The sequence below is a fragment of the Colletotrichum aenigma genome (genome assembly GCF_013390185.1).
Source record: "Colletotrichum aenigma strain Cg56 chromosome Unknown KSG_Cg56_contig01, whole genome shotgun sequence".
NCBI lineage: Eukaryota > Fungi > Ascomycota > Sordariomycetes > Glomerellales > Glomerellaceae > Colletotrichum > Colletotrichum aenigma.
This window is the reverse complement of record NW_023500907.1, coordinates 7,285,514-7,312,245: the sequence shown is the minus strand read 5'-3', so window position 1 is coordinate 7,312,245 and position 26,732 is coordinate 7,285,514. Positions and strand designations below refer to the sequence as shown.

Sequence of the window (26,732 nt, the reverse complement as noted above, 5' to 3'; positions counted from 1 at the left end):
TACGGTGTACTAACCAAATTATGACGTCTTGCAGAGGGGGGTTTAAGTGGCTTACATAAGGTGTCACGCAAGCACGTGATGACCCGACGCGGTCAGTCGCGCTGACTGATTCGCCTCGCGTCTCCATTCTCTGGAGCTGGGTTGAGTGTACTTTTGGTCGCCTGTTTTGGCATTGTAATCCTGCCACCTTGAAGGACTTTTTGGGGGCATTTAAAGTTCTATAATGGATTTCACAGGCTCTCCCGAGCCTCCTGCCAAGAGGAGACGCTTCTTCTCCGACGATGATGCCTTGAGCCACCACTCGAGCCCGGCGCTGCCTACCCCGCCGACACATCAGAAGCAGCGGTTCTTTCAAGATGTCGACGACGACGATAGGGCGCAGATCAAGAGCGAGGATGCCGAAGCGCCTTCCTCGCCACTGAAGTCACGCGGACCGCTGGTCGAGCAGCCCATCGAAGATGCCTCCAACCGCGCTGCCCCTCCTCCGTCCGATCTCCAGCGCGAAGAGTCCGCCATGACTTTCGACCAGGAGATGTTTGAGAGCTTCGTGGGCGACAAGGTTGCTGCGGATGTGCTGGATGTTATACGAGAGAACTGTGGGAACAACTTGGAGCGCGCGGTCAATATGTACTTTGACGGCACATGGAAGAACTTCAAGAAGAAGGCTCCCTCGGTCAATGCTTTCGCCAGACCGTCCCCCGCCGCCGCCATATCGACCGCACAAGACGTCCCGATGGAAGATTCCCCGAAACCGATCATTTGTCGAACCATGCCCGAGTCTCGATACATTGGATCTCTTGGTGTTGAGGGCTGGGCCACGCGTAGCGGTGCCAACCTCCTCAAGCATGGCGATGTTGTCAAGATTGACAGGCAAAAGATCCAGCCTCCCAAGGCCACACGAGTTACAAAGTTTGGTGTCACGACCGTCGCCCCTCGTGGCGGATCTGCTGCCGCGAGACGCGTAGATGTCTTGGTGCGGTTTACGACGAGCAGCGGCATGGAGATTGGGAGACTGGCGAAGGAGACGGCGGAGTGGGTATCGACATTAATGGACCAAAAGATTTGCCGCTTCGAGGGCACATGTGTCTACGCCCCTGAAAGGCTACAGACGAACGACACGGTCTTTATCCAACTCAAGTGCCACCTGCTGGCTTCGGCGTTCCACAGTCCCGGGTTCAAGATCGCAGAGAACAGGGCGGCGGGGTTTTTTGAAGAGAAGGAGTCCACAGAAGAGAAGGAACTTCGGTTGCGACAGGTCGCTTTGGTCAAACTCCTGCACGAGATCAACCTCGAACCCACGAGAGTGAACTCGGCGGCATCGAAGAACGCGAAGAACCAGAGACAAGGGTTGCTGCAGGCGGCGGAGATGGACGAGAAGAAGGAGAAGGAAGCCACAAAGGCCACAGCCAAGGAACCGGGGTCTTCCCCTGGCTCTGACGAGCAAGAAGACGGCGAGGAGCTGGAGCAGGACCAGCTAGACGCGCTGTACCGGAAGGCTCAGTCGTTTGACTTCAATACACCAGAGGCTGAGCCGGCGGATACGTTCGCGATGGACCTGCGGCCATACCAAAAACAGGCATTATACTGGATGATGACCAAAGAGAAGGATCTAAAAAGCAATCGTGAGCCCAGTATGCATCCTCTATGGGAAGAGTATGCCTGGCCACTCAAGGACACCGACGACAAGGATTTGCCTCAGGTACAGGACCAGCAGCACTTTTACGTTAACCCGTACTCAGGCGACATGTCACTCGACTTCCCCGTCCAAGAACAGAACTGCCTAGGCGGTATACTTGCCGATGAGATGGGTCTCGGCAAGACCATTCAGATGCTCAGTCTCGTCCACTCGCACCGGTCCGATATTGCTCAACGAGCCAAGGCGGAGGGCGGTGCCCCTGCGTCTGTCAACGAGCTGCCCAGACTTGCTTCAAACTCATCCAACGTGCTCTCAGCGCCATGTACGACGCTTGTTGTGGCGCCCATGTCACTCCTGGCGCAATGGCAGAGTGAGGCTGAGAAAGCTTCCAAGGAGGGCACTCTCAAGGCCATTGTTTACTACGGTAACGAAAAGGCCAGTAACCTCCAGGCGATGTGCTGCGAGGCTAGTGCTGCGTCTGCCCCTGACGTGGTCATCACCAGCTACGGAGTTGTCCTCTCCGAGTTCAATCAGGTGGCCGCCAAAAAGGGGAATAAGTCCGATCACACCGGTCTGTTCTCTCTCAACTTCTTCCGCGTTATTCTTGACGAGGCCCATCACATCAAGAACCGACAGTCGAAGACAGCCAAGGCTTGCTACGAGATATCCGCTGAGCATCGTTGGGTTCTGACTGGAACGCCAATCGTCAACAAGCTGGAGGACCTCTTCAGTCTGGTTCGCTTCCTCCGCGTTGAGCCATGGAACAACTTTTCCTTCTGGAAGACCTTCATCACTGTTCCGTTCGAGTCGAAGGATTTCATGCGTGCACTAGATGTTGTCCAGACGGTGCTTGAGCCGTTGGTTCTCAGACGAACCAAAGACATGAAAACCCCAGACGGCGAGCCACTCGTTCCTCTTCCACCGAAGCATGTCGAGATTGTTGATGTCGAGCTGGGCGAGACAGAACGAGAAATTTACGACTACATCTTCACACGAGCAAAGCAATCGTTCAGGGAGAATGTTGAGGCTGGTACCGTCATGAAAGCCTTTACCAGCATTTTTGCCAACATTCTGCGGCTTCGTCAATCATGTTGTCATCCCGTCTTGGTGAGAAATAAGGAGCTTGTCGCAGACGAGGCGGAGGCTGGCGCAGCTGCTGACCTAGCTGCCGGTCTTGCGGACGACATGGATCTTGGGTCGCTCATTGAGCAATTCTCAGCCACTGTATCCGAGTCTGAGTCGAACCCCAATGCGTTCGGTGCGCACATACTGGGACAGATTCGCGATGAAGCGGAGAATGAGTGTCCTATCTGCGCGGAGGAACCCATGGTCGAGCAGACCGTCACCGGATGCTGGCACTCGGCCTGCAAAAAGTGTCTTTTAGACTACATGAAGCACCAGACCGATAGGCATAAGGTCCCTACCTGTCCTAATTGCCGAGCGGAGATCAACTATCGCGACCTTTTCGAGGTTGTCAGACACGACGATGACCCTGACATGTTCCAAAAGTCGAAAATCAGTCTGCAGCGCCTGGGCGTCAATAACTCATCGTCCAAGGTGGTCGCCCTGATTAAATCTTTGCGCGAACTGCGGAAGGAGCAGCCGCGTGTCAAGTCGGTCGTCTTTAGCCAGTTCACGTCGTTCCTGACGCTAATCGAGCCGGCGCTGGAGCGGGCCAACATTAAATTCCTCCGCCTCGACGGCACCATGGCCCAGAAAGCCCGCGCTGCGGTGTTGAACGAGTTTCAGGACTCAAAGACTTTTACGGTGTTACTCATCAGTTTGCGTGCAGGTGGCGTGGGACTGAACTTGACGTCGGCGAAGAGGGTATACATGATGGACCCATGGTGGAGTTTTGCGGTGGAGGCGCAGGCCATCGATCGTGTGCATCGCATGGGACAAGAGGACGAGGTGAAAGTTTATCGGTTCATTTGCCATGGAACAGTGGAGGAGAGGATGCTCCGCATCCAGGAGCGGAAGAAGTTCATGTGAGTTTCTCTGTGGTTCGGTGCATTTGCTTCTGCTAACTTCCTTCAGTGCGACTTCGCTCGGCATGATGAGTGATGAGGAGAAGAAGCTTGCTCGTATTGAGGATATCAAGGAGCTTCTTAGCTAAACGGGCGACTGTGGATAATAACGCTCATGGCTAGTATGTACGAATAATTATGGCGCTGGGCGTTTAACGCACCCAGGATGACACGCGACGTGTCGATGAAGATGACATAGATAGCATACGCATCCTTCCATCGACAAAATGAAGATGGCAAGACACGGTGAATAAAAGCTAAAAGGGCCTTACTCGGTCAAAGACATGGTCTCTATTGTGCCCATTGTGCAGCATGCCACGATGCTTTGAGGAGATGAAGTGAATCATTGGCAACAAAGGGGAGGTCGTGAAAGACCTCTGCACCTTGCTTGACTAAACATCTTCGAAAGGATATCCAAATAGAATTCAAATAGAAAAGAACGCCCGCAGCCAATTCGGTGACGCTCGTTGCAGACCTGCCTTCTTAGATCGTGTAGGTTAACTTGGCCCAACGTCGAAATCAACCTCACCTTCACCACCCATAAGGCGACAACAGACCCCGTTACGAATACTCATCCGGCACCTCTGGGTTCTTCCACGCGACACTTGCCCAAAGGTAAGTCGAAAAAGGCGAGTGCGCACCTTCCACTTCGCCTCAAACCAAACTCACCTGCGCACCTCACCACCAAAGTCGCACCCGCATCACACACCAAACCCACCAGAACATGATTAAGCAGCAGACGCAGGTCATTTGAAACAAACACAACCCTTCACGCCTTCCGAAATATTTTTTTTACAGTTCTTTACGGATCGAACGATATTCAACGGCAAGAAAGAGAGCGAGAGCCTACTGACTTGACGACTGTCTCACCCGCTCGACTCACGCCCGCGGCGCAGTGAATCACATGAGAGCAGGCGCGAAAACCACAACCAGAGGCCGCCATCGCCGCATGACCTAAAATTTAGGCACGAGTTGAACTTTGGCAGGCGGGAGCTAAACAGCACCACGAGTTTTACGGTGCGAGTCACGACAAGAAAAAGCAGTCGCGAAGGCCTCAAAAGAGAATTTTCCTCGTTTTCCTTTCCTCTTTTCAGTTGGAGAGAAATCTCCCAGAGAAAAAATTCCGATCGCTATTCAGACACACACTACATTCGCTTACACAATACACCGACTATCAACAGCGCTGCGCTGCAGCAGCAACACCAGCCTAACAACTATGGACGTACTCTTGCGTACACTTACACGCCGCAACACGTCCCCGCCTCCCCGCGATGGCGGCGGCGGACGCGGCCGCATCCGCACACGAAGAGATGATGGTGGCGGTCACAGCAGGCAATTCGAGCTTATCCTGGAGATGCTTGCGAAGGGTCTCGTCGAGTATGCCGTGCGCAAGTACATGCCCGGCCAGGGCGGCGAGCGGGACAGGGGCGGCCATGATGATCGGGTAAGGGCCAGGGGCAGGGACGACGAGGAGAGGCACCGGGGGGGTGTTCCGAACATGGATGCCGATGTGCTGGAGACTATAGGGAAGAGCATTCTGGCCAAAGCTATGGAGAAGTTTGGCGGTGGAGCGGAGGAGGAGAGAGCGGGCGAGAGGAGTGGCGGTGGTGGTGGTGGTGGTAGTGGTCGTGGACGAGAGAGGACGAGGGGTGGTAGTTTGGATCGGTATGCGAACTCGCGGGCACTCTCTCGCGAGGATCGGGGAGATAGAGAGAACGGCGGACAGCGGAGACGGGGGCAGAGCGAGCATGGTCGGAGGGGTTCACCGGAGCGGGAGCCGAGACATCGTGACGAGCAGCAGCAACAGCGGCGGCATCGTCGACAAGGCCATGGCTGGACGGATTACGGTCCGTTGAAGACGGAGCTGGAGGCGCTTTCGAATGCCATCATCTCGCTGAATGAGAGGCAGCCCGGGCACGCTGACTGTGAGTTCTACGATGCGTTCACAGAGAGGTCGGGGAACGTCCAGGAGAAGATTGGGGCGGTTATGGTCAGGATCCGGGAGAGGGAGGAGAGGCGGGAGGAGCGGCGGGGACGGAGAAGAAGTTGAGGGTCTGCTCGGGAGCAAACTACGTTGGATGTGTTTTGATATGAGATTCGCTTTTGCGTGCATAGGGGCGGGAATACCCACTGGTTTTTACAAGCATGGAGTTTGCAGATGGGGCGACGGAGACCCCGGGTTTCGGATCGTGGCGGTTGGCAGATACCCGTGATGTTTGTAGGATAGGGTAGATAGTATTTCCCCCCATTCCCGTCAGTGTTTGGGGGGGAATAGAGTCAGCAATGACCATTTGCATCATATGAAGAGAGGTGACTGGATACTGGGAGGCGGATGTGCGACGTTGCGCTGCGGGCTCCGGTGGTTTGGGACCGGCTTTCCGTCTGCTGAGTTTGTGCATGTGCATGAAACGAACTTCAGATCGTAGGAATTAGCGCATGTTGATTGTTGATTGTTGGCGCTTCAGGTCTGATACCGGCATCAGGTTCACAGTTGCGTTTCGGTATGTCATCAGCAGGCTGTGATGGTGTGAAGACTTAAGACTCATAATGGGCCATGCCACGATCTTTGAGATGCAGGGCAGAATTCCGATGTTGGCGACTTGAACAAGAAGCAAGAAGCCCGGTATTTGGTTACATGATGAGAATGAATATCATCGGGCTTTCCTACGCTCAAAGTTGCCCGTTTCGTCATGGCTCCTATCCCTCGTCAACATATCGACACGGCCATTACACTGCACAGACTCTCTCGCCGCGACGCAGAAAGTGGACGAGTAGCAGGCTGGCTCGTCGGCTGTCTCCTAGCAGCCGTGCTCGCGTGCGCCATCATCTACTACTGCTTCAACGGCCACTTCTCACCCAAAAAGAAGACCAAGAAAGGAGATAAAGAGCATCATCACAAACCACATAAACACCCAATGATGCACCACGCACACCCCATGACACGGGGACACACTCATGGACATACTGCCTTCGCACACCGAGACGAAATCCCACATACTCACAGGTGGACGCATCATCACCACAGACGAGCTCACCACCACCATCAAAAACGCCCAAAGAAGAAGGCCAAGGCCAAGAAGAAGACAAAATCAAAGAAGAGGGCCAGCAAGAATGGCCGTGGCAAGTCTCGCGGTGTTGAGGTGAGGTTCATGCCGATGCCGCCGATGGAGATGCCCATGGGGGTTGGCATGCCGACGGCTCCGGCACCGGTGGCCGGTATGGGTATGGGAATGGGGCTGGGCGGTGTTGGCATCGGGGTCGGTATGGGGGTGATGGGTGACGATTTCGTCGATTACGGGCCGCCGCCTGGGGACATGGACCCAGGGACAGAGATCGGCTGGGGTGTTGATCCCATGTTCCCGCTGCAGCGATTTATGGATGGCAATTATTCTGATGCTGATGACGACATGGAAGTGGGCTGCAACGAATGCTGTTTTTCGTTCTTTGATGCTCTTTGCGGTGTTGAGCCCGGGAGCCGGGATCTGAGGAGGGAGGCAGCTGGCGATGGGCCAATACCCCTGGATGACAATGAGATGGCGGCTGATTGATGCAGCCGTTCCGAGGCAGATGGGACATACCGATTCATCGGGCTAAGAATAGATCTGGACTGTTCATAATGGGAGCTCGTGGTTTGGGCTGTCAAGATGTTTGCTTGAATAAGGGATGGAGGAACCGTGTTTTGAAGATGAAAGGCTGCAATTAATTGGCAAAGAAAGCGATGGGAAAACGTAGCAATCGACTGTACATGGCTGTTTTCATCCGGCGCCTGGTATCGCCGTTCATATCTGCCGTCAAACTCCTGCTCGAAGCAAACTCCTGACCCAAACAACGACCTAACTTACATCATGTCAGTGTACACAAGCATCAAAAAGGCCTGTAACCATATTAGCACAACGGAAGGCTTCATTGGTGGGCTGTTGACCAACATATTGGTTGTCCTGCACTCAACGCTACGCTTCACGAAACATCAAAGACGGCCATATCACTCTTTATCCGCAGGTGCAGCAGCAGGTGGAGGAGGTGCCGGGGGATCGGCCGGGGGGTCGGCCGGAGGGTCGGCAGGGGCTGCGGAAGGTGGAGCTGACGGCGGCGGAGGCGGGCCCGGAGGCGGTGGACCGCTCGTGGAGGGGCTCTTGGAGCTTCTGTTGGAGCTTCTATAACTGACGGTCTTGTGATAGATATGACGGCGCTGTCGGCGTCGGCGACGACTGATGCGGTTGAGGGATTGTCGGTAAAAGTAGAGGAAAGCGATCGAGCCGAGGATGAAGATTAGAATGGCAACCCCGACTGTAACACCGACTGTGATATTGGTAGTCTTATTCCCTGCAATTCCGACCTGTCTCTTTGTAAGAGGGGCCGAAAGACCAGGAGCCACGACTTTTGTCCAACGTACAACCGGTGGCGAACGCCTCTCAGCCTCAAACCCGGAGGCTCGGGGGAGTGGAAGTGGGATGTACATCTAGGGCGACGAGGGGGGTGGCGTGCTTTTGGCAGCGAGGTGAATATGAATGGACTAGAATACAACAGGATAATTACCGAGTTACAACGTATAGACACCGCGAATGTAGAAAAGAAACATTTTGAAACATGCTGTGTAAAAGAAAACAAACAAAGATGGCTGCACGATGCCTCGTTGAGGAGCGAGAAGCATATTTAACCTTGGGTTTGCCTCCAGGAAGAGCGGCACAGGCACATGGATGGGCGCCGGACGTGCCCATTGGGATTCGCGTGAGTTGATGAGCATTCCGTGATGCCTCTGAGAGGTTGGAAACGGGGAGGAGATATGCAAGAGTGGCACTGCGCAGCGAATGCGGAGGTGGAGGGAGTGTAAGAGTGTATATCCGCGTCCAAACAAGAACAAGATGCAGCTGGCCAAAGGCAGGCTGGCCACGATTATGCGTGCCGCATGCAGTCGCCAAACCAATGGATTCACTGCAGGCGCGACCATGGCTCCCTCATGCAGCGGTTCCCGCACTCGTCGGGCCGCCCACAGCCCAAACTGGGGGTGTTCCTGCTGGTGGTGTCGTGGGGGAGTTGAGGGCTGCCAGTCGCGTCAGGTGAGGCTATCGAGCTGCAATGGGCTGATGCCTTGGGGTTGACTGCAGCAGTTGCACTGGCACGTCTGCCGGATCGCCTCCTTCGTGTAGACCCAGTAGTCGCCAATATGAATGCAGAGGCGACGATGAGAATGAGAAATGAGGAAATGACGGAAGTGCTCGCCACGAATGCTTGAATCGTGAAGCCGCCGTTGGGCATCAAGACGATCGAAGGGTCAATGGGCCGCCATCGTCGCGGTAAGCGTGGGATCGGTCATGGCGTTCCGAAGCGGACGGGTCTAGTTGAAGCTTCTTTGATGGAGCAGTGGAGTATCCCGTCCTCTTCCATGGCTTCGGAAGCGATGCTGGACGATGTTGACAAGGGGCAGGCAGAGGTGATGAAAGTCATGGATGGCGCATTAGGAGGAGAAGGGGTCAAGTTGGCGATGCAGTTTACGTTGGCGTGCTGTCTTACCGGGGCATTGAGCGCCTGACTAAGCTCCCGTAGCGCTGTATCCGTCAACACCTGGCTGGTGTGGGCTGTTGTTCTTCCCTTCTGTTCTCTCCAACATCACCTTCCTCCTGCATCGCTTCCACCACCGCATTTGATTGAAAGCATGACCGGCAAGCACCGGCTCCCTTCCGCATGTTCGATGCTGACATTGCCGGATCGAGACAGCTGCACCTCCCCAACCTCAATAGCAACCCAACGGCCCTTCTCCTTCAATTGATTAAGGCCCCTTTGCCGAGAAGACAGGGCGACTGTGCAGCTGTGCTACCAGCCACTCGGCCTACACCACGACTTGCCGCCTGCAGCTGCACCCTGCATTCTCTCGCCTCCAAACCTCTTGGGCACCAACATTGCCTGGGGAAAGAAGACAATTCATCTTACAGTATCTGTCTTATCACACTGGAAGCTGCACTCGGCAAGTGCCATGTGTTGCCCATGTACAATGACTTGCAGCAAGGGCCGTTGTCAGGTTGTAGGTGCCGTCGGAGACGTACCGAGACAATGAGCTCCTATTTTCGTCGCGGCTGCGACTCTCCTTCAACTTGCAATTTGAACCGGGCTAGCATCTTTTCCTCTACGTGTATGTCCCTCTCGACGATGAATTTTGGGACAAAGATGCAATACTTCTATCAACAACAGGCAATGCTGTATCAGAGTCCCTCGCCATTGTGGGAGAAAGGCAACTAAGACTGCGAGTTACCCAATTCATCCATTACCCTGAAGAACCCAAAGACAATGGCTCGTATCACCTCTTCAGGTCTGCTCTGGGGACTTTCGAATGCCTCCCTTACAAGTCATAGACACTGGTGGTTTGCGGTCGTGGCGATGAAATCAGAATACTCGCTGGCCATTCTTAAAGGCGACATGCTCTTGCTGTGTTTTTCTTTTCGTTTTCCTCTTTTGACCATTTTCGACAGCACAGTTCCACTAGTCTTCTTTCTTCCTCGACTACTGACTGCTGCGACAATGTGTATCTTCTTGAGCAGACACTTTTCCTGCCAGGCCAACGGCGCCGTTGACACCCACACTCATCAATACCTCGTCCGCTGCGCGAATCCCCTCTACGAACTCTGCATCAAACCAGATGTTCTCTCCGTGTGTGACGAAAAATACCCCTTCCCCTGCCATAACTGTACCGGGAAATTCGTGGAGCCCGTCACGAAGCCATTGTCACGCAGATGGCAAGGCCCTTTATCAGGAGCGCCGACGGGTGTCAACCCGCGAAGTGCACGGGAAGAGGAGGCCACCATGTCTTACGCACAAGCGTTGTGCGACATCATGATAACATCCACAGTCCCAAGATGGCCTATTATCCCCGCCGATGAGGACCATCTCCAACTTTACCGCACGTCGAAGATGGAAATGGCTTGCCGCTTCAGCAAGGATCATTTCGACAAGGGTGGCCTATGCGATTGCAACAGGACCAACATAGAGCCGGAGCTACACAATATTGCCGTAGCAATGCGACAGACTGTTGCTCGAACCTATCTTTACCCCAGAGAAGGCACCCATCCCACTCCAGTGCTCGTTGGAGATAAAATAGTCTACGTCAACGAACAAAAGAAGGAATACACGTGGGAAGATCCGGTGAACGCAGGCCACACTTTTCGCGATGAAGCAATGGCGAGGATAGCAGGGCAGCCTGACTTGAGCCAGCTCAATCACCTGAAGCGGCCGACGTCGGTCGGTGAGATCCAGGTCATCCCTTTTTTCATGGACATTTGGGACAACGACAAAGCGCACATAATAATGAGCCAAAGCATGGAACATGATTGGAACATGAAGGAAGGTGGCATCGAAGCATGGTACGAAAAGTTTCTCGGCCACTACGGGAACGAATATGACTCTGTCAAGGAGATCGAGTTGAATTTCCGTATGCGTCTCATCAACACAGCAAAGAACTTGGTAATCAACGACTGTGGCCTCACGTTCCTGCGTATGTTTCAAGTCATGCGCATATTCAAGAACATCTTATTCTTCGAAATGGAGGATTGGGCCAAAGATCCTCAGCTCACGCCGGCCTGCGCGAGCAAGCTTGCTGAACTCTGCAGGCAAGGCGCACGCCCGATGCCCGAAAGGAAACTACTTTTCGGCGAACCTGTAGGGTTTGGCGGTGATGCCTGGTTCGACCAGCTGCGGATGCTAGGGATGCATCATTATTTCCACCGAAACCGCTCGCTCCATCGGGAAGACGAGTTTGCGAGCGCGGCGGCGATACAAAATACTGTGATGCCTTTGTCAGAGGAGGAAATCGCTGCGCTTTCAGATGAAGACAGGGAGTGTGCTATCTGTGAAGAGGAGATGGGATGGCCTTTGGAAGGCCATGCGGCGATGCGAATCAAATGCCCTTCTAGGCACCGGGTTGGCATGAACTGTTGGATGAAAACTTGTCGACTGAAACGGCTTTCGGAGAGAGGCCGAGACATAAATTGCCACTCCTGTGCTGACTTCAAGGTGGGAGAGTGGCATGCGGTCGAACCACGAGATCGGGTTTTCGCCGTAGATGTCAGAGGTGGTTATTTTGACGAGAAGGCTCAGCTGGAGTGGGCGATGTACCGCACCGTCTACCGAGATGAAGTCATGGAGCCCCAGGCCAGTATCTTTGACTCATATACTTTAGGCTGGGGTGGATATCCTACTCATAAAGATCATCGAGATGTCTCTGATGAGTCGTACTGTACGGCTGTTGAGGTGGCTCACCTTCACGGCGATGCTTGGCGGCAAAGCATGCGTCCATGGAATCCAGCACCGGAAGGAGTATAGGACATGGAGTGTATACTGAATTGTGGTATACTAAAAGAATTAGATATCTTATGTGATCAGAAGCAGGTTTTGACAACGAATAGAACTTGGGAAATATGATGCGGCAGTCTAAGAGCCTGCGGGAGTTTAGTTCAGACTAATAGAATGAGATTACATAGACAGTTGAAACCTGAATAAAACTTCAGACAACTAGAAGTATAAATAAAAACATAATATAATAGGTGAGGGTTACTGCTCTTAAGGCGGTTATATAGATTAAAAGTGATATGTAACATGGTTCATCAGTCAGCGACAAATATCAGTCAGCGACAAACTTTTTCCCAAACGCAGTTTGCACCAAACCACTTAAAGCTTCGACGCGTAATTACTCCGCAACCATCATGCCAATTTACACACAAGAAGACAAGATACTTCTAGCCATCGAGGCGATCCGATCAGCCCGCGCCGCCGGCCGAAAGCTAAGTGTGTTGCGTGCTGCGAAGACTTACGGTGTCCCCGAAAGTTCCATACGCCATAGAATGAACGATCGACCCCGACGCGAACCTGCCCAACCTTAACGACATAAACTTAATCTAATTGAAGAGAAAACACTTCTCTAATATATTATTAAACAGGATTCTAAAGGATTTCCTTTATACCTCAGCAGTGTGGAAGATATGGCTAATCTCCTGCTATAAGCGTATAATAGTAAGCCTGTTAGCAAGCGATAGGCTAGGCAGTTTATAGACTCACAGCCTGCTCTGAAAACTAAGTTTAATTGTCTATATGATTATTAAAGGGCTCTTCAAGAAGATCCTGAGGTTATATCAAAGTGGTTTGCGCTATTATGCAACATAATAGCTAAGTATGGCATCTAAGAGGGGGACCTATATAATTTCGATGAAACTGGCTTCATAATAGGCATAATCACCGCGTTAATAGTGGTAATATATGCTGATTAACGCGGCAAAGCAAAGTCTGTCCAGCCTAATAACTATGAATAACCTATAGTCATCAAATATATCAATTCAGGCAGGTGGTGCATCCCTCTATTTGTGATCGTTAAGGGCGTATATCACCTTGCCAGTTAGACCACAGAATCAGGTTTTCCAGGCAACTAGGTGATCAAACCCACAGCTAATAGATAGACGGATAATCAGACAGGCCTTAACTGGATTAAACACTTTAATAAACACACTAAGAACTAAACAGAGGGCGCCTACCAGATGCTTATTATCAACAGCTATAAGAGCTATTTATCAGCTAAATTCAATAATTACTATAAGCAGAATAATATTATAACTATCAGTATGCCTGCATACTTATTATATCTACTATAGCTATTAGATATTACCATTTATTCGCCTTTAAAACGCATATATAGTAATGAAATTAACCTATTTATCAGAGCCTCTATAAATCACATCACTAAGTTAGATGTTACGGTCAGCTATCCAACAGTAGGGTCTGCTAACAGAAGCTGGGGATTGATACGTTCTAACAGTACACTGGGTCGTGGTCGTAGGTCGTAGTTCGTAGGCTGTAGTAGATCGGTTCTTCAGAGGCTAAGGTGATCAGTCTTAGACTCAATAAGTGATTCGCAGTGAAGGTAAGCTGAGAGTATCCGTGAGGATGAATACTAAGTTGATTGCTGAAGAGCTATGGAAGTCTGACCATAAGCCAGGCTCAGGGTCATACTATATATAAGTCTAGGGTAGTTTCTTTAAACTGAGGACTGATATCTTCTGAGCGGTCCCTAGGTGTGGACCGCTTTCTTTATGTCGGTCCTAGGTCAGGACCGCTTATCTCTCGTTAGTCCTTCTTATCGTTATGTGACCTATACTATAGTTTTTCCATTCTAAGTGAGTCCCTGTTGTTCCTATGATCCTGCAGTATAAATATCTTATCCTAGCCGCCTGATGCCTAAGTGGGTCGGTTAACTGTTATCCGTATATAACAGGTCGTAACATCAGGTCCCCTCTCCAAAGGTCTTATCCTCAAGACCTAATATAAGTAGGTCGTTAGTCCCAGGTTAGGGATCTGTTAATTATGCTTCCTGATTTACTCATGATGCTGACACTATGTCAGGCTACGTCCAAAAATCGAAAAAGAAATCGGTCGTCACTGCGCTTAAGGATTGTGAGCGCAAAGCTTTAATTAAATATATTAAGTCTTATTCTTTAGCTAGCAATATGCCTTATACCTATTGTTTTCAAGCAAAGGTTCCTTGCCGTTTTAGTGAGAAATCGTCTAGGTGCTGTATATATATCGAGGCGAAAAAGCCTTATGATGGCGTTCTAGTGGCTTCAACTTATATAGTGACTTCTGATCCTAATTTATCTAAGTGATAACTAACTGTGTTGCAGTGCAAAAGTTGAATAAGCAACAAAAGGAGTGGAATGAAAAAGAAGAGAAGGCTGGTGAGGAACTGCTTACACTTCATCAGGAGTTTGCTTGTTTGCAGACTTAAATAGCAGAGGCTGCTAGCTGCTTAAGTTATATTCGTAAGACGAGGAAGTTAGTGAGAGAGCGTCAGACTGAGGCTTTTGAGCGGGGAATGCAGGAAATTGACGAGGAGGATAGTGTGCTTCTAGCGTTAGATGCTCATAAGAAGTAGGTTGTGAACGATCTTCAGGCTGCTAGGGTGCCGAACGATCTAGAGTGGCAAGAGTTTAGCTTTAGTCTGGACTTTATCGATCTAGGCCTTTTAGTGTCTGATGCTAGTAGTGCTTTAGTGTTATCTTAGTTTGTTTCTGGTGTTCCTAGGCGAATAAATAGTTTTCCTTATTGCGGTCGATCTGCTTCGATAGGTGGTTTAGTGAAGCGATATAGGTGCTTAATTCGCTTATATCTAGCGTTCTTCTGGACTAGTACAACAGGTGTTAGTGTGACTTCTCGTTCTTAATGTTATTGCCAGTAGATCGTAAGTTCTTCTGCTGCGTTAGTGATGTTTTTAGCTGGTTCCTATATATTATCTTTATGTCTGTATCCTTTCTATTTGACGAGGTATTAATACCCTTCTGGTTCTTTGAGATAGTTGATAATTTATTCAACTTCATACTCTGGTTTGTTGTCTTTAACGATAATAATATCATTTGTCTGTGATCCACATAGTGCCGGTTTGAGGAGTGAGACATAGAATACTAGGTGACACTTTATGGTTTCTAGGAGTCCTAGTTTATAGTTAACTAGTGAGATTACTTGTGAAATTTTGAAAGGTCTGAGTTTTTTATAGTTAAGTTTGTCGTTTGGTTGCTTTGTCTTAATATTTCGCTGTATAAGATAGGCGCTATCTCCCTCTTTTAAGGTTGGTCCCTTAATCCTTCGTTTATTGCTGAATTTTGTCATTCTTTGTCGTACGAATTTAAGTTCTTTGCGTGCGTTTTCCTGGATATCCTTGATTTAGCATATTGAGGCGATAGCTTTTACTGCAGCTAGGCCTGTTTGGGGTTCTCTATAGGTGGTTGGTTTGAATCTATAGTTGAGGTAGAAGGGGGATTCCTTAGTACTTTCTCCTACTGCGCTGTTGTAGGCAAACTGGGCTATTAGTAGCAATACAACCTAATTGTCTTGGTTATAGTTGACGTAGGCGTGGAGATATGTTTTAAGGATTTAGTTAATTCGTTCTGTTTGTCTGTCGGTTTACAGGTGGAATGCAGTGGATATTAATTATTTGATGCTAAGTTGTGATGTGATTAACTTCCAGAATTTAGAAGTGAAGATCTTATCTCTGTCTGATATAATCTCTCTAGGCGTTCTATGGTTAGCGATAATATATTTAAGAAATATGTAGGCATATTCTTCAGCATTACTTGCTTCTTTATATAGGATGAAGTAGGCATACTTCATAAGTCGGTCCATAATAATAAGAACGCTGTTAAAGTGTGTTCCCATAAGGGGTTCTTAAGACTTCAGTAATTTGACGATAAAGTTGAGGGATATGGATTGCCAGGCGGTTTGCAGCATAGGCAAGGGTTATAGCATACCGTACAGCTGATGTTGAGCGGGTTTGCTTTTCAGGCAGACCTCATAATCCTTAATTGCTTTTGCCACTTGTTCTCTAGTGACCTTTTCTCTATATTGTTGTTATAGTTGTTTCTAGGTTTTTATGATTCCTTAGTAACTATATATAGGGCGAGCATAAAACTCCATAATTGCTTTATCGTCTAGTTCGCTAGGCGGGCTAGTATTAGATCGTCCAGCCATCATCAAAAGTTTGGTTGCTAGCACTAGATCTCTGTTGTTATTTCCTTTGAGAATCACCTGGGTTTCTTCAGGTACTAGGACGTTATAGTCTGGTTGTCAGCTAAGAGCGTCAGCTCTGCTATTATCTGATCCTTTGCGATAGATGATTCAGAAGTTGAATTCTGATAGGAATTCTGACTATCTAATCTGTTGTTTATTTAACACTTTTGAAGTTATAAAGTGTGAAAGGTTCTTATGGTCTAAATATATAAGTACTTTATGTGTGGTTCCTGAGAGCTTAGGTCTCTATTCCTTAAAGGCTTTAATAATTGCTATGAGTTCCTTATTATGAACCTGATAGTTAAGTTCAGGTCTGTGGAGCTTGCGAGAAAAGAAGGCATATAGGTATAGTCGTCCTTCTGAATCTCATTAAGATAATTATGCTCCTATCGTATAGTCAGATGCGTCAGGTTTTACTTCAAACTGTTTTGTTAGATCTAGAATGCTTAAGATAGGCTTGCTGGCGATAAGGTCCTTGATCTTCTGGAATGCTGTTTGTTGTGGTTCTTCCCATATAAAGGGTGTGTCTTTGCAGCTGAGGCTTATGAGAGCTGCGTTGATCTTGCTATAGTCTTTGATGAATTTGCAGTAGAAGTTGATAAAACCTAGAAATCCTTAGACTTCCTTAAGGTTGTTAGGTACCAGCTATTCCTTAATAGCTTTGACTTTGTTTTCTGATATACAGACTTTTCTAGGGGTGATAGTGAATCTAAGGTATTCCACCCTCTGTGTGTGGAATTTGCTTTTCTCAGGTTTAACTAATAGCTTAGCTTCTTAGAGGGCTTATAAGATGTGGTGTACGTCTTCCTTATGTTTCTCAAGTGTTAATAAGAAGATGAGGATGTTATTAAGATAGACTACTACGTAGATATCAATATATTTGCATAAGACTTAGTTGATTATACTTTGGAATATTGCAGGGGCGTTAGTGAGGCTGAAAGGCATAACAAGGTACTTGAAATATCCTTTTCAGGTTCTGAAAGCAGTCTTCTATTCTTCTCCTTACTTCATTCTGATCAGGTTATAGGCTCCTTTGAGGTTGAGGGCTGTAAACCAGTTAGCTTCGTGGAGGAGTCGTCTCATCTTATTAATAAGCAGTAGTAGGTAGCAGTTCTTAATCGTTATTTTGTTAAGCATGCGGTAGTTAACGCATAATTGTAGTTTTCTATTCTTTTTATGTATGAATAGGATTAGGCTTCCTGCTGGTGATATTGAGGGTCTGATGTATCCCTTCTTAAGGTTTTCTTCAAGGTACTTATCTAGGGCTTCTATCTCTGTCTGGTTAAGTCTGTAGATTTTGTTGAAGTGTAGTTCCTTCCCCTTTTTGAGGGGTATTTCGTGGTCGAAACTGATATGTTCAGGCAGTCTGGTTTCTAATTCAGCTGCAAAGAGTTTCTCATAAACTCTGTATTCTTCTAGGATAGACAGAAGTAGATCGTTCTTCTGTTTAAGATCTATCGTTATCAGTGGTTATGATACGGCTTCTTTTGCCTTGAGGTAACAGAGGTATCGTTTTGCTGTTCCTTGTCGTATTGATTCGTTTGAGGCCTGATTCTGATAGGGCTGCTTAGGGACTGAATTATTATGGTCCTAATAGAGTTAGCCTTTGCTCTAATCTATCTGTAGGTTGCTTATTTATAGCTAGGGTAGTCCTAGCACTATGTCGTATATTCCTAGATCAGCAATATTAAATTAGATTCTTTCTTTTCGATTTAGGTAGCTCATCTTAAGGGGCGCAGTCTTATTATAGATGGTACCTCCTTCATACTTGAATTCTTCTCCTTCTGCTGTGTGTAACTGATATGGTTGTTCTTTTCCTCCCTATCGTATTTCTAGCCTATTGATGGCTTAGGGGGCAATAAAGTTTGCTTCAGCTCTGCTGTCGATCAGCATGAGTGTTGTCTGCTGGTTGATAGTAACTTTAAGTTTGATATTACCCTTATATCCTTATGATATTTAGTGAATAGATCTTATGTTTGTTGCCTGTTATGATCTGTTATTAGTAGGTGAGTCTAGTTTTTTGACTGCTCTGGTTATCCTGGGTAGGTGATTTGCTTTCCCTCTCGTTATGCTTTTGCAAGGCTGTTCTCATGGATCCTAACCTGTGGGGGTCTAGGTCTATTCTTTGCGATTCTCTAGGCTTATGCCTTTTCTTAGTAGTAAACTTAGTATTCGTCTTATTAGCATTCATCCTATTTTATGCTGTCATTATGTTAACATCTTATAGGGAACTGAGGACTAGGTCTGAAGACTGTAAGGTTATCTTCAAATAATACTATAGTCTATCTAATCATAATAGAGGTTAAGTAGATCTCATAGATAGGCTTATTGTTATATCTTCTGGGATAGAACTAGTAGTCATGCTTTTCTCCTATATATTCCTTGCATTTGTTATGGAAGCACTAGGGCCAGAAGAGGGTTCAGTGAAGCTAATGGTTGCTTCTCAGCGCGGGATGATCTTCCGTGTGTAGCTGAGGGGTGTAGCCTCAGTCTCGTTAGGCTGCTGAGGTGCTATAGAAATAGCGTTATTGCTTATCTTGAAGTATGTCGATTTCTTAGTATCTCAGAAGTTGCTTGATTCTTCCTTCCTGGTCGTTAGGTTCCTCTTTAGAGCTGGAGTCGTCCATGTTAGGGGTGAACCTATAGGCGATCTCTATCTGAGTGCGTTATTAGGCAACGTTGCGAGGTTTATCTAAGTTATAGGAACAGCTTTCTCCTTCTCCAAAAGTCTAGTTGTTGGTTATACTGAGGAGTTGTTGTTCTATCAGAGGATCGTATTAGTGTTCTGGTTCTTCTTCTGATTCTTATTGTTAATATAGTCGTACTTATCTGTCGTCTTCTTACTGGATTAGCTCTATTTCCTTCTTGATTTATTATTCTTCATAGTGGAGCTGCTGGCTAGTTATGCAGAGGGTGATTAGTTCTAATTGCTGAATTCATAGCATCTCATTAAGTTGTTCAACTGGTTTTCTAGCTATTTTGCTGTTGCTGGAATGCATTATTGCCAGGGTCCTAGGGCGAGTGTCTAGGATGGTCATATTGTAACCAGACCGTCTAGGGTTGCTATCCCTTAGGTAGTGTCCTGATATTTCTTTGTCTTCAAGGTGAATTCAGCAGTTGTCGTCATAGCATCTGGTCCACAATTAGGATGCATATAGGGCTTTTGCAATTATGTTGACTTATCAAGGTTGTTCTGCCACTGGTCTCCAGGGGAGCTTCTTAGGCTGCCTGCAGTCTTTAGCGATATAGCCTTGCTTGTTGCAGTTGTAGCACTTAGGGTTCTAAGGTTTTTTGTTGTTAGGTTTAGTCATTATGCTGAGATCTATAGGTCTGCTGTGTTATCTATAGGCGGTGCTCTGGCGGGTGTTATTCCAGTTGTTATAAGGTCTGTTGTTATTCTGCTGGCTGTTAAACTTCTGTTGAGGCTGCTATTAGTACTTACGTCCTAAATTCAGGTTTTATCGTTTCTCTCCTCGTTCCTTTTGTCGTTTATAGAGGCGGTTATCAACCTTAATAGCATGTTTGACGTAGGCGAGGAAGCTAGGAGGCATCTCCAGTTTAGCTATTTCGTCTTTAATATCATCCTTAAGTCCTTAGTAAAAGGCAAAAACTTTGCTTTCGTCAGTCATATAGAGTCTTGCAGCTAATCGCCTAAACTCTGCGGCATAGAGCGTAGCTGACTTAGTTTGTCGTAGGTAGGATAGGTCTCGCTCAGCCTGTCTTTGTTCATCAGGGTTAAGGAAGAGAGATTCTAGGGCCTTAACATAGCCTGTGAAGCTGAAGAAGATGTCCTTAACTTCTTGGCTGTATTTTTCAGCAGGGTTGTCAAGCTATTCCTGTTGAAGGGGTTCGAACCAGGCAAGGGCTTATCCCCAAAGGAAGGTGGCTGCATATATAACGCATTCAGTGTCGTTCTGGAAGGTGTTTATATAGAAGGCCTAGTAGGTTTAAACTTATACCAGGTGTCCTTTGAGTTGTCCTAGGGTCCTGTCGAAAGTGGAAGGCGTGTTAAGCTTGAGGCGTTCTCATCCTTCAACTAGAGTGGATATGACGTTAGCGGCAGCTTAGAGGGTGGCGACTTCTTTCTCCAGATCCTGGTTCTTGTGGGCTTATTCCTGGAGTTCGCTAAGGGCTGCAGCGTTCTGGTTGAATATTTCGCGTATTGCCTTAAAGTTGCTGTTAGTCTTGTTGAGCTGGCGCTTAAGTTCTTTGGTGTCATCCTTACTGTCTGAGTCGTCCTTTATCTTCTGGTCTCCTAGTTCCTAGGCTAGGTTTTAGGTGGCTCGTCCTCCTGAAGTGGATGAGGATCCTAGGGTAGGCGACTTAACAGAGGCGTGGGAAGACATTTGTTACGGTCAGCTATCCGACAGTAGGGTCTGCTAACAGAAGCTGGGGATTGATACGTTCTAACAGTACACTGGGTTGTGGTCGTAGGTTGTAGGTTGTAGGCTGTAGTAGATCGGTTCTTCAGAGGCCAAGGTGATCAGTCTTAGACTCAATAAGTGATTCGCAGTGAAGGTAAGCTGAGAGTATCCGTGAGGATGAATACTAAGTTGATTGCTGAAGAGCTATAGAAGTCTGACCATGAGCTAGGCTCAGGGTTATACTATATATAAGTTCTGAACAGTACCCTTTACTCTATCACTGATTCCTCACCAGGTACTAGTGAGCGCTTATTAACTGTTGGTGAGCGCTCAGTAACTTCGACTGAGCGCTCAGTGATCCACACTGCCTGCTCAGTCTTATCTTATCATCACGTGACTTATACCATAGTTCTTCCGTCTCTGAGTGAGTCCCTGTTGTTCCTGTGATCCTGCAGTACAAATGTCTTATCCTAGCCGCCTGATGCCTAAGTGGGTCGGTCAACTGTTATCCGTACATAACGGGTCGTAACATTAGAGTTCTTTATTACCTTCTAATAGGCCTACAATAAGGTTTTTAATAAGGAAAACATCAGGTCTGCTTTCTAAGGCGCTAGAATTTCACTATAGGACCTAGACCATATCATCAAAAAGCTTGATATATATTTACAGACGCCTACACCTCCTATAGCCAACCCTTCAACACCACCACCTTAGCAGTCGCAAACGCCTTCTAACCTACAACAAACCATCTCGCAGTCTAACTTTATTAAAAGTTATATCTCTACTTATTAAGGAAGCTTACTAACACTAATTATTGCTGCAGTTAAGCAATTATCAAAGGGTGCATAGGTAATAGCACACTTAATCACTATTTTGACTGATCAGCTTTATACCTTTGAGGATGTGAATATAGCACTTGCTAAGCGCTGGAGGGCTAAAAGAACGCAGGTCCAGCTTAGAGGGGCACTTAGTATAGAGGAATCTTAGGTTTTGCTTGAAGGGAAACAAAAAGGGAAACGTCTAGTATCTCGAGAGGATGAGGAGGGGGTTCTATTAAAGAGAGCCCAGCTAGCTTGGAGACGCTGTGGTGTGTATGGCGAGACCGGTCATAATGCGAGAACCTGTTCTAAGGATGTGGAATTGTCAAATGATTCGAGTAGTAATGAGGAATAGTTAATTGAATGTGTTGTGGTTGTGCAATGGTAAATACCACTACGTGGATGGGAAAAAGTTCGTCGCTAACTGATATTCGTCGCTGACTGATCAACCACGTTAGAGTTTTTAAAGAATTTTATAAATTATATAGCGGTGCCGTGTCGTACCTCCTCAAAGGGGGGTGCTTTGTAGAGGCGGCGTTGTGGGAATGGGTTAAGAGGAGGATTCGTTCGAAAATTGCATAGTTCCGCCATGTCAGGCGTGTAAATATTTCAAGCAAAGCGATTGAATATCTAAGAACCTTGAGAGCGTCGATAAGCCCCCGACCAAGCCGCCCGCGAGCCTACAGGCGATGTCTGAGCCTGTGATCAAACATCTACCACCTGAATCATTCGAACACGAAAGAGATAATGTTTTAACCTCGGATCATAGTCAGCAAAGAGCACACATCACACGCCATTTTGTGAGACTGAATCTCGAGTTACTCCATCGCTACGTTGAGTCATGCCGCGTACTTTGCGAAGAAAGGCTCAGCCCTCCTCTGCTCCTCCTCAATCACCGCAGCATGCCTCTCGGACCTCGGCCGGATCGTGATCGGAAACTTCTTGGGCGCGATCAGGAACCCGTCCGTGTACGCCGTGCCGACGTCGACGTCCACCTCCCCCTCCCCGGGCGAGAGATCGAAACCCCACGCGATCTTGGCCATGTTCAATATCTATCGGTAGAAGTCAGTCACAACAGTTCTCGGAATTACGACCTAGGGCTTAGTGCCACTCACCAGCGAGTTCCTCGCCAGCCGCTGCCCCGGACACACCCGCCTGCCCGCGCCGAACCCATACAGCACGCGCCGGTGGTCGTCGGCGCTCTCGTCGACGGGGTCGCGCGTCCCGTACTTCTCCATCACGAAGCGGTCCGGCGCGAACTCGGCCGGGTTCTCGTATTCGTCTTCGTCGTAGTGGATCGCCCACGTGTTGGCGACCAGGACGGTGCCCTTGGGGAGGTGGTAGCCCTGGTACGTGTCGTCCTGCGTGAGCATGTGCGGGACGCCGCCGGCTGCTACGGGGCGCCAGCGGAGGGTCTGGAGGTTCTGCGTTAGGTGAAGCTTCTGGAGGGGGGGAAGGGGGAAGGGGAGGGTGTCACCTCGTTCATACACGCCTCGATGAAGGGTAAACGGCCGATGTCTTCTGACGTCGGGGACCGCAGGGGGCCGCAGACCCGATCGACTTCTTCCTGTGCTTTACGGAACTCCTTCGGGTACTTGATCATCGCGAGGAGGAAGGATAGTAACGTCGAAGCCGTGGTATCCGAGCCGGCTTCCATCTGCAAACTATCAGCAACACGCACGACATTAGCTTCCCAGTCGATACACACCAGGTTCCCGGCCAGGTACGCCAAATGCTCGTCATCCAACCCATTCTTCTCCTGATCCCTCAGCATCTCCCCCAAAAAGCAATCCGGGCTCCTCCCCTCCCGGATCCTCTCCCTCGTCCCCGCCACCAGCGAGAGATACAACCCCATCTGCTCCCTCCTCACCCTCGCGGCCCGTCTCTTCCACCCCGCCAGCGCCGCGGGCACCATCTTCAAGAAGGGGAACGCGTCCACCGGCGGCGTGGCCCCCTGCTCCAGCACGGCGGTGAACTCGTCCTGCGCGGCGTACAGCGCGCGCACGTTGGGCGAGTCGAAGCGGGCGCCGCGCACGCCGTACACGGCGGCGAGGACGACGGCGCTGGTGTACCGCCGCACGTGGTCGTAGTAGCCCGCCGGGTCGCGGAGGAGGTCGGAGAGGGTCTGCGTGGCCTCGGCGTCCTGGACGGGGAGGACGGCGTCGACGCGGTTGACGGCGAGGAGGGACTGGACTACGCGGCGCTGGACGCGCCAGGCGGGGCCGTAGGGGAGGAGGAGGAGGTGGATGTCGCCCGGGCAGACGAGGGTGTTTGCGACGTAGGTGCGGGGGCGGGAGGAGTAGATTGAGCCGCGCTTGTCGAAGAGTCTTTTGGGTTTTGGGTGTTAGGTATGTTGAAGGGGAGGGGGAGGGAGGTTGACTTACTCTCGTACGTCTTTGTAGTTGTTTAGGATTACGAAGTTTTGGGAGCCTAGTTTGAGGCCGATGATGGAGCCGAAGGTGGCCCCGAGGTCGTGGAATCTTGGGGTTTCGCTGTTAGTATGGGGATGGAACAGGTGCGTTCTAAGGGTACGCACTTTAGGAAGCCCTTTGATTTCGGTACTTGGGTGATGTTTCCCAGGAAGGGGACTGTCCGAGGGCCTGGCGGGAAGTTCCTGGGCCGGCAGCTCGCGAGGAAGAACCTCGAGAGCGTGGAGACGGCGAGCGCGAAGAGGACGCAGAGACCAACGGTCCCTCGCGAGAGGTCCAGAATGCCGGTTGTGCTCATCTCGACAACACCTCTCAATCGATGCCACGACGGAGAGATGCGAGTGAAAACGCATCGCGGGGGGATGTTTTGATACCGGTGAATATCTGCTGGCTTACCGGCGGGTCAGAACACTACGCCGCCCAGAGGTATCAAACCTTCCCTTCACGCCATCCGTACGGTTTTCTCGGCCTCGGGGCCCCATGCCGTACTCGTAACCATCGGAGGTTGCTGGTGTGGTGTGGGTGGGTTGGCCGGGGTGGTCTCGGAGGGTCTGCAAGAGACATGGATCGTGCAGCCGAAGGGCCGTCTCCGTCTCACTGCATGGCTATATTGCCACTCGCGACCTCGCCGATTGAGCTTAGCCATCGGCGTTCGTGTAATCTGTCATGCTCCGCTCGCTGCTATGTCTCGGCAACTGGGGGGGGACTCTAGTCGGATCGGTCTGGAAGGATTGTGAATACGGAAGCCTAGAATGGCCTCATCCTGTACTGCATCTGCCGAGTCGGTCTAACACGCCGACAGGGTCTCGGAACGAGGAACACGATGATGTAACACTTTGATCCCATCACATTGGATAGCTTCTCTGTGTGTCTAATTCGCGGACGCGGGTCTTCACGGCGTCTTCAGCGCAGCCCTCTCCGCTGCCAACTCCTCCACGTTTCCCACAACCACGTCCATGGGGTCAAACCCGGCCCCCTCCCTCTGCAGTTCCGCCGCCCTGGCCTTGTACCTCCCATCCTCGAGCACCTCCCCCACGGCCCGCCGGAGCTGCTCGACCGACGGATCCCCCGTCCTCAGGTCCACCCCGACCCCGGCCCACGCCGCCCTCGCCGCCGTCTCCGGCTTCTCCTCCGTCGCGGCGGCCACCACCAACGGCGTCCCGTTCCGAACCGCCCGCTGGAACGCCCCGTACCCGCCCGTCGTGACGAAGACGCCGCAGTGGGGGAGCACCTCGTCGTACGGCACGTAATCCGTCACCCTGCAGTTGGGCGGCACCTCCAGGCCAGGCGGCAGGCTCGCGCCCTTGCGCCCCACGGCGACCACGACGAGGACGTCCTCGCGGCCCGCGAGGGCGGCCATCGTGGGGATGACGAGCTGCGTGAGGTCCATTGCCACGGTGCCCTGGCAGACGAAGACGAGCTTGCGGGCGGCAGCCTTCGCGGCGACGACCTCGGGCCACCAGGCCGGGCGCGGGTGGAAGGGGTCCTTGGGACCGTTGGGGTAGCCGCCGGAGAAGCGGAGGCCCGGGGGCGCGTCGGAACGGGGATACTCGACGCTGGGTACGCACATTTGCACGAAGCGGTCCGGGAGGTGGTAGAGGGCGTCGAGGAGGAAGGTTTCCGGTTCCCGCGCCGCGCCCAGCTTCGCGAGGGCCTCCGCGTAGGAGGACTGGGCTGCGGCGAAGGTTTCCCTTTGAGCGGCGTTGGCGGCGGCGTGCTGAGCTCGGCCGGCCGGGGAGGCATCCGGGGGCAAGCCGGAACCGAAGGGCGGGTGGTCGATGCTGGAGAGCATCATGGGGTTGAGGCCGATGACTATGTATCCCGTGGGACGGAGGCCCGGCGCGCCGTGGAGGATGGGCATGGCTGCGAAGTTGAGGCTCTCTGTGAGGAGGATGGTGGGCCGTCCCGGGTGCTCTGAGGCGAGCGTTCCCAGGGCGGTTTGGAGGGCATGGTGCTGCGAGGGGATGGATCTGCAGAATATGTGTACCAGGTCGTGGATGAAGCAATCCGTGCCTTCCGAGTGCTTCTTGCCCTCGGGCCCTGCGGATGGGTGTGATTAGCATTTGCTCCGTGGTGAGTTTGGAGGGGGGAAATTCGGTTTGGAGTGATTAGATACATGGAATATCGACACTATTTACACCGCCATATGACATAACGGAAGCACTTACAGGACGGGTCCAGATCCCACGAAGTCAGGTCATAAAAGTCGCCGTACCCTTCGACCGAGACGAACGACGCGCCGGCGGCCTCTACGCGTGGACGGTAGCCCGAGCCGGTCACGAAGCAGACGTCGTAGCCCCGCGAGACGAGCTGCTCCGCTATCGTCAGCATCGGTATGATGTGGCCCGAGACCGGCGTGCTGCAGATGAGCAGCAAGGGCTTGAGGGGCTCCAACGTGGTGCGAGAAGGTGACATGGCAGGCTGTATGTCGACGTGGGGGGGCAGGGGAGCGTATGAATCGGGCGCAAGAAGATGAGCGTCAAGTGTGAGAGGGGGGAACTGAAGGGTCCATGGGAAAGCCGGCATCATAAGGTATAAATGGACTTCCGATAAGCACTAGCTATATCGAGGTACATACCCGACCCATCTTGCATACTGTTATTGACGGAAAATTGAGCTTGGTAGGTCTGCCCCGGATGGAACATGGGCTTGATGAGTTATCCTGTTTCCTCTTCACATCACGATCTATCTCGTCTGGTAGTGGCAAGGCATCTCAAGATCAAGTCTGAAATGGCTCAATTTATAGTAGCCAGACTTTCGCATCGAAATCATTCATCAAAGATGGCAGAACATACCTCACAACAGTCGCCATTTCACTCGCTTGGCCTGGTTTTCACCGTCCAATCTCATCTTTACCAATCCAAACGAGGGACCAAGAGCTTCCTCCGCTGCCAACCTCATTCGAATCTTACATTACACATTCA

The 26,732-nt window shown here is 50.3% G+C and overlaps 6 protein-coding genes across 6 annotated transcripts; 3 read left to right on the top strand and 3 right to left on the bottom strand.

Annotated features, from left to right (window-relative positions):
* Positions 1-223: 223 nt before the first annotated feature.
* Positions 224-3,752, top strand: RAD5-0 (DNA repair protein RAD5; the record flags this gene model as incomplete). Its single annotated transcript, XM_037317190.1, has 2 exons — positions 224-3,624; positions 3,674-3,752. 2 exons carry the CDS (start codon positions 224-226, stop codon positions 3,750-3,752), a joined length of 3,480 nt encoding a protein of 1,159 aa, XP_037186035.1.
* Positions 3,753-4,879: 1,127 nt separating this feature from the next.
* On the top strand, positions 4,880-5,713 carry CGCA056_v001930 (uncharacterized protein; the record flags this gene model as incomplete). Its single annotated transcript, XM_037317189.1, has 1 exon — positions 4,880-5,713. The coding sequence occupies one exon, from the start codon at positions 4,880-4,882 to the stop codon at positions 5,711-5,713; it is 834 nt and encodes a 277-aa protein (XP_037186034.1).
* A 1,932-nt stretch (positions 5,714-7,645) lies between these two features.
* Positions 7,646-8,122, bottom strand: CGCA056_v001929 (uncharacterized protein; the record flags this gene model as incomplete). Its single annotated transcript, XM_037317188.1, has 2 exons — positions 7,646-7,999; positions 8,057-8,122. 2 exons carry the CDS (start codon positions 8,120-8,122, stop codon positions 7,646-7,648), a joined length of 420 nt encoding a protein of 139 aa, XP_037184969.1.
* Positions 8,123-10,488: 2,366 nt separating this feature from the next.
* CGCA056_v001928 (uncharacterized protein) lies at positions 10,489-11,973 on the top strand (the record flags this gene model as incomplete). Its single annotated transcript, XM_037317187.1, has 1 exon — positions 10,489-11,973. One exon carries the CDS (start codon positions 10,489-10,491, stop codon positions 11,971-11,973), a length of 1,485 nt encoding a protein of 494 aa, XP_037184970.1.
* Positions 11,974-22,218: 10,245 nt separating this feature from the next.
* On the bottom strand, positions 22,219-24,106 carry patH-1 (Cytochrome P450 monooxygenase patH; the record flags this gene model as incomplete). The annotated part of the gene is made up of 6 exons (XM_037317186.1): positions 22,219-22,431; positions 22,495-22,803; positions 22,857-23,036; positions 23,088-23,706; positions 23,764-23,859; positions 23,916-24,106. 6 exons carry the CDS (start codon positions 24,104-24,106, stop codon positions 22,219-22,221), a joined length of 1,608 nt encoding a protein of 535 aa, XP_037184971.1.
* A 594-nt stretch (positions 24,107-24,700) lies between these two features.
* Positions 24,701-26,223, bottom strand: ugtA1-3 (UDP-glucosyltransferase A1; the record flags this gene model as incomplete). Its single annotated transcript, XM_037317185.1, has 2 exons — positions 24,701-25,848; positions 25,977-26,223. 2 exons carry the CDS (start codon positions 26,221-26,223, stop codon positions 24,701-24,703), a joined length of 1,395 nt encoding a protein of 464 aa, XP_037184972.1.
* Positions 26,224-26,732: the final 509 nt, after the last annotated feature.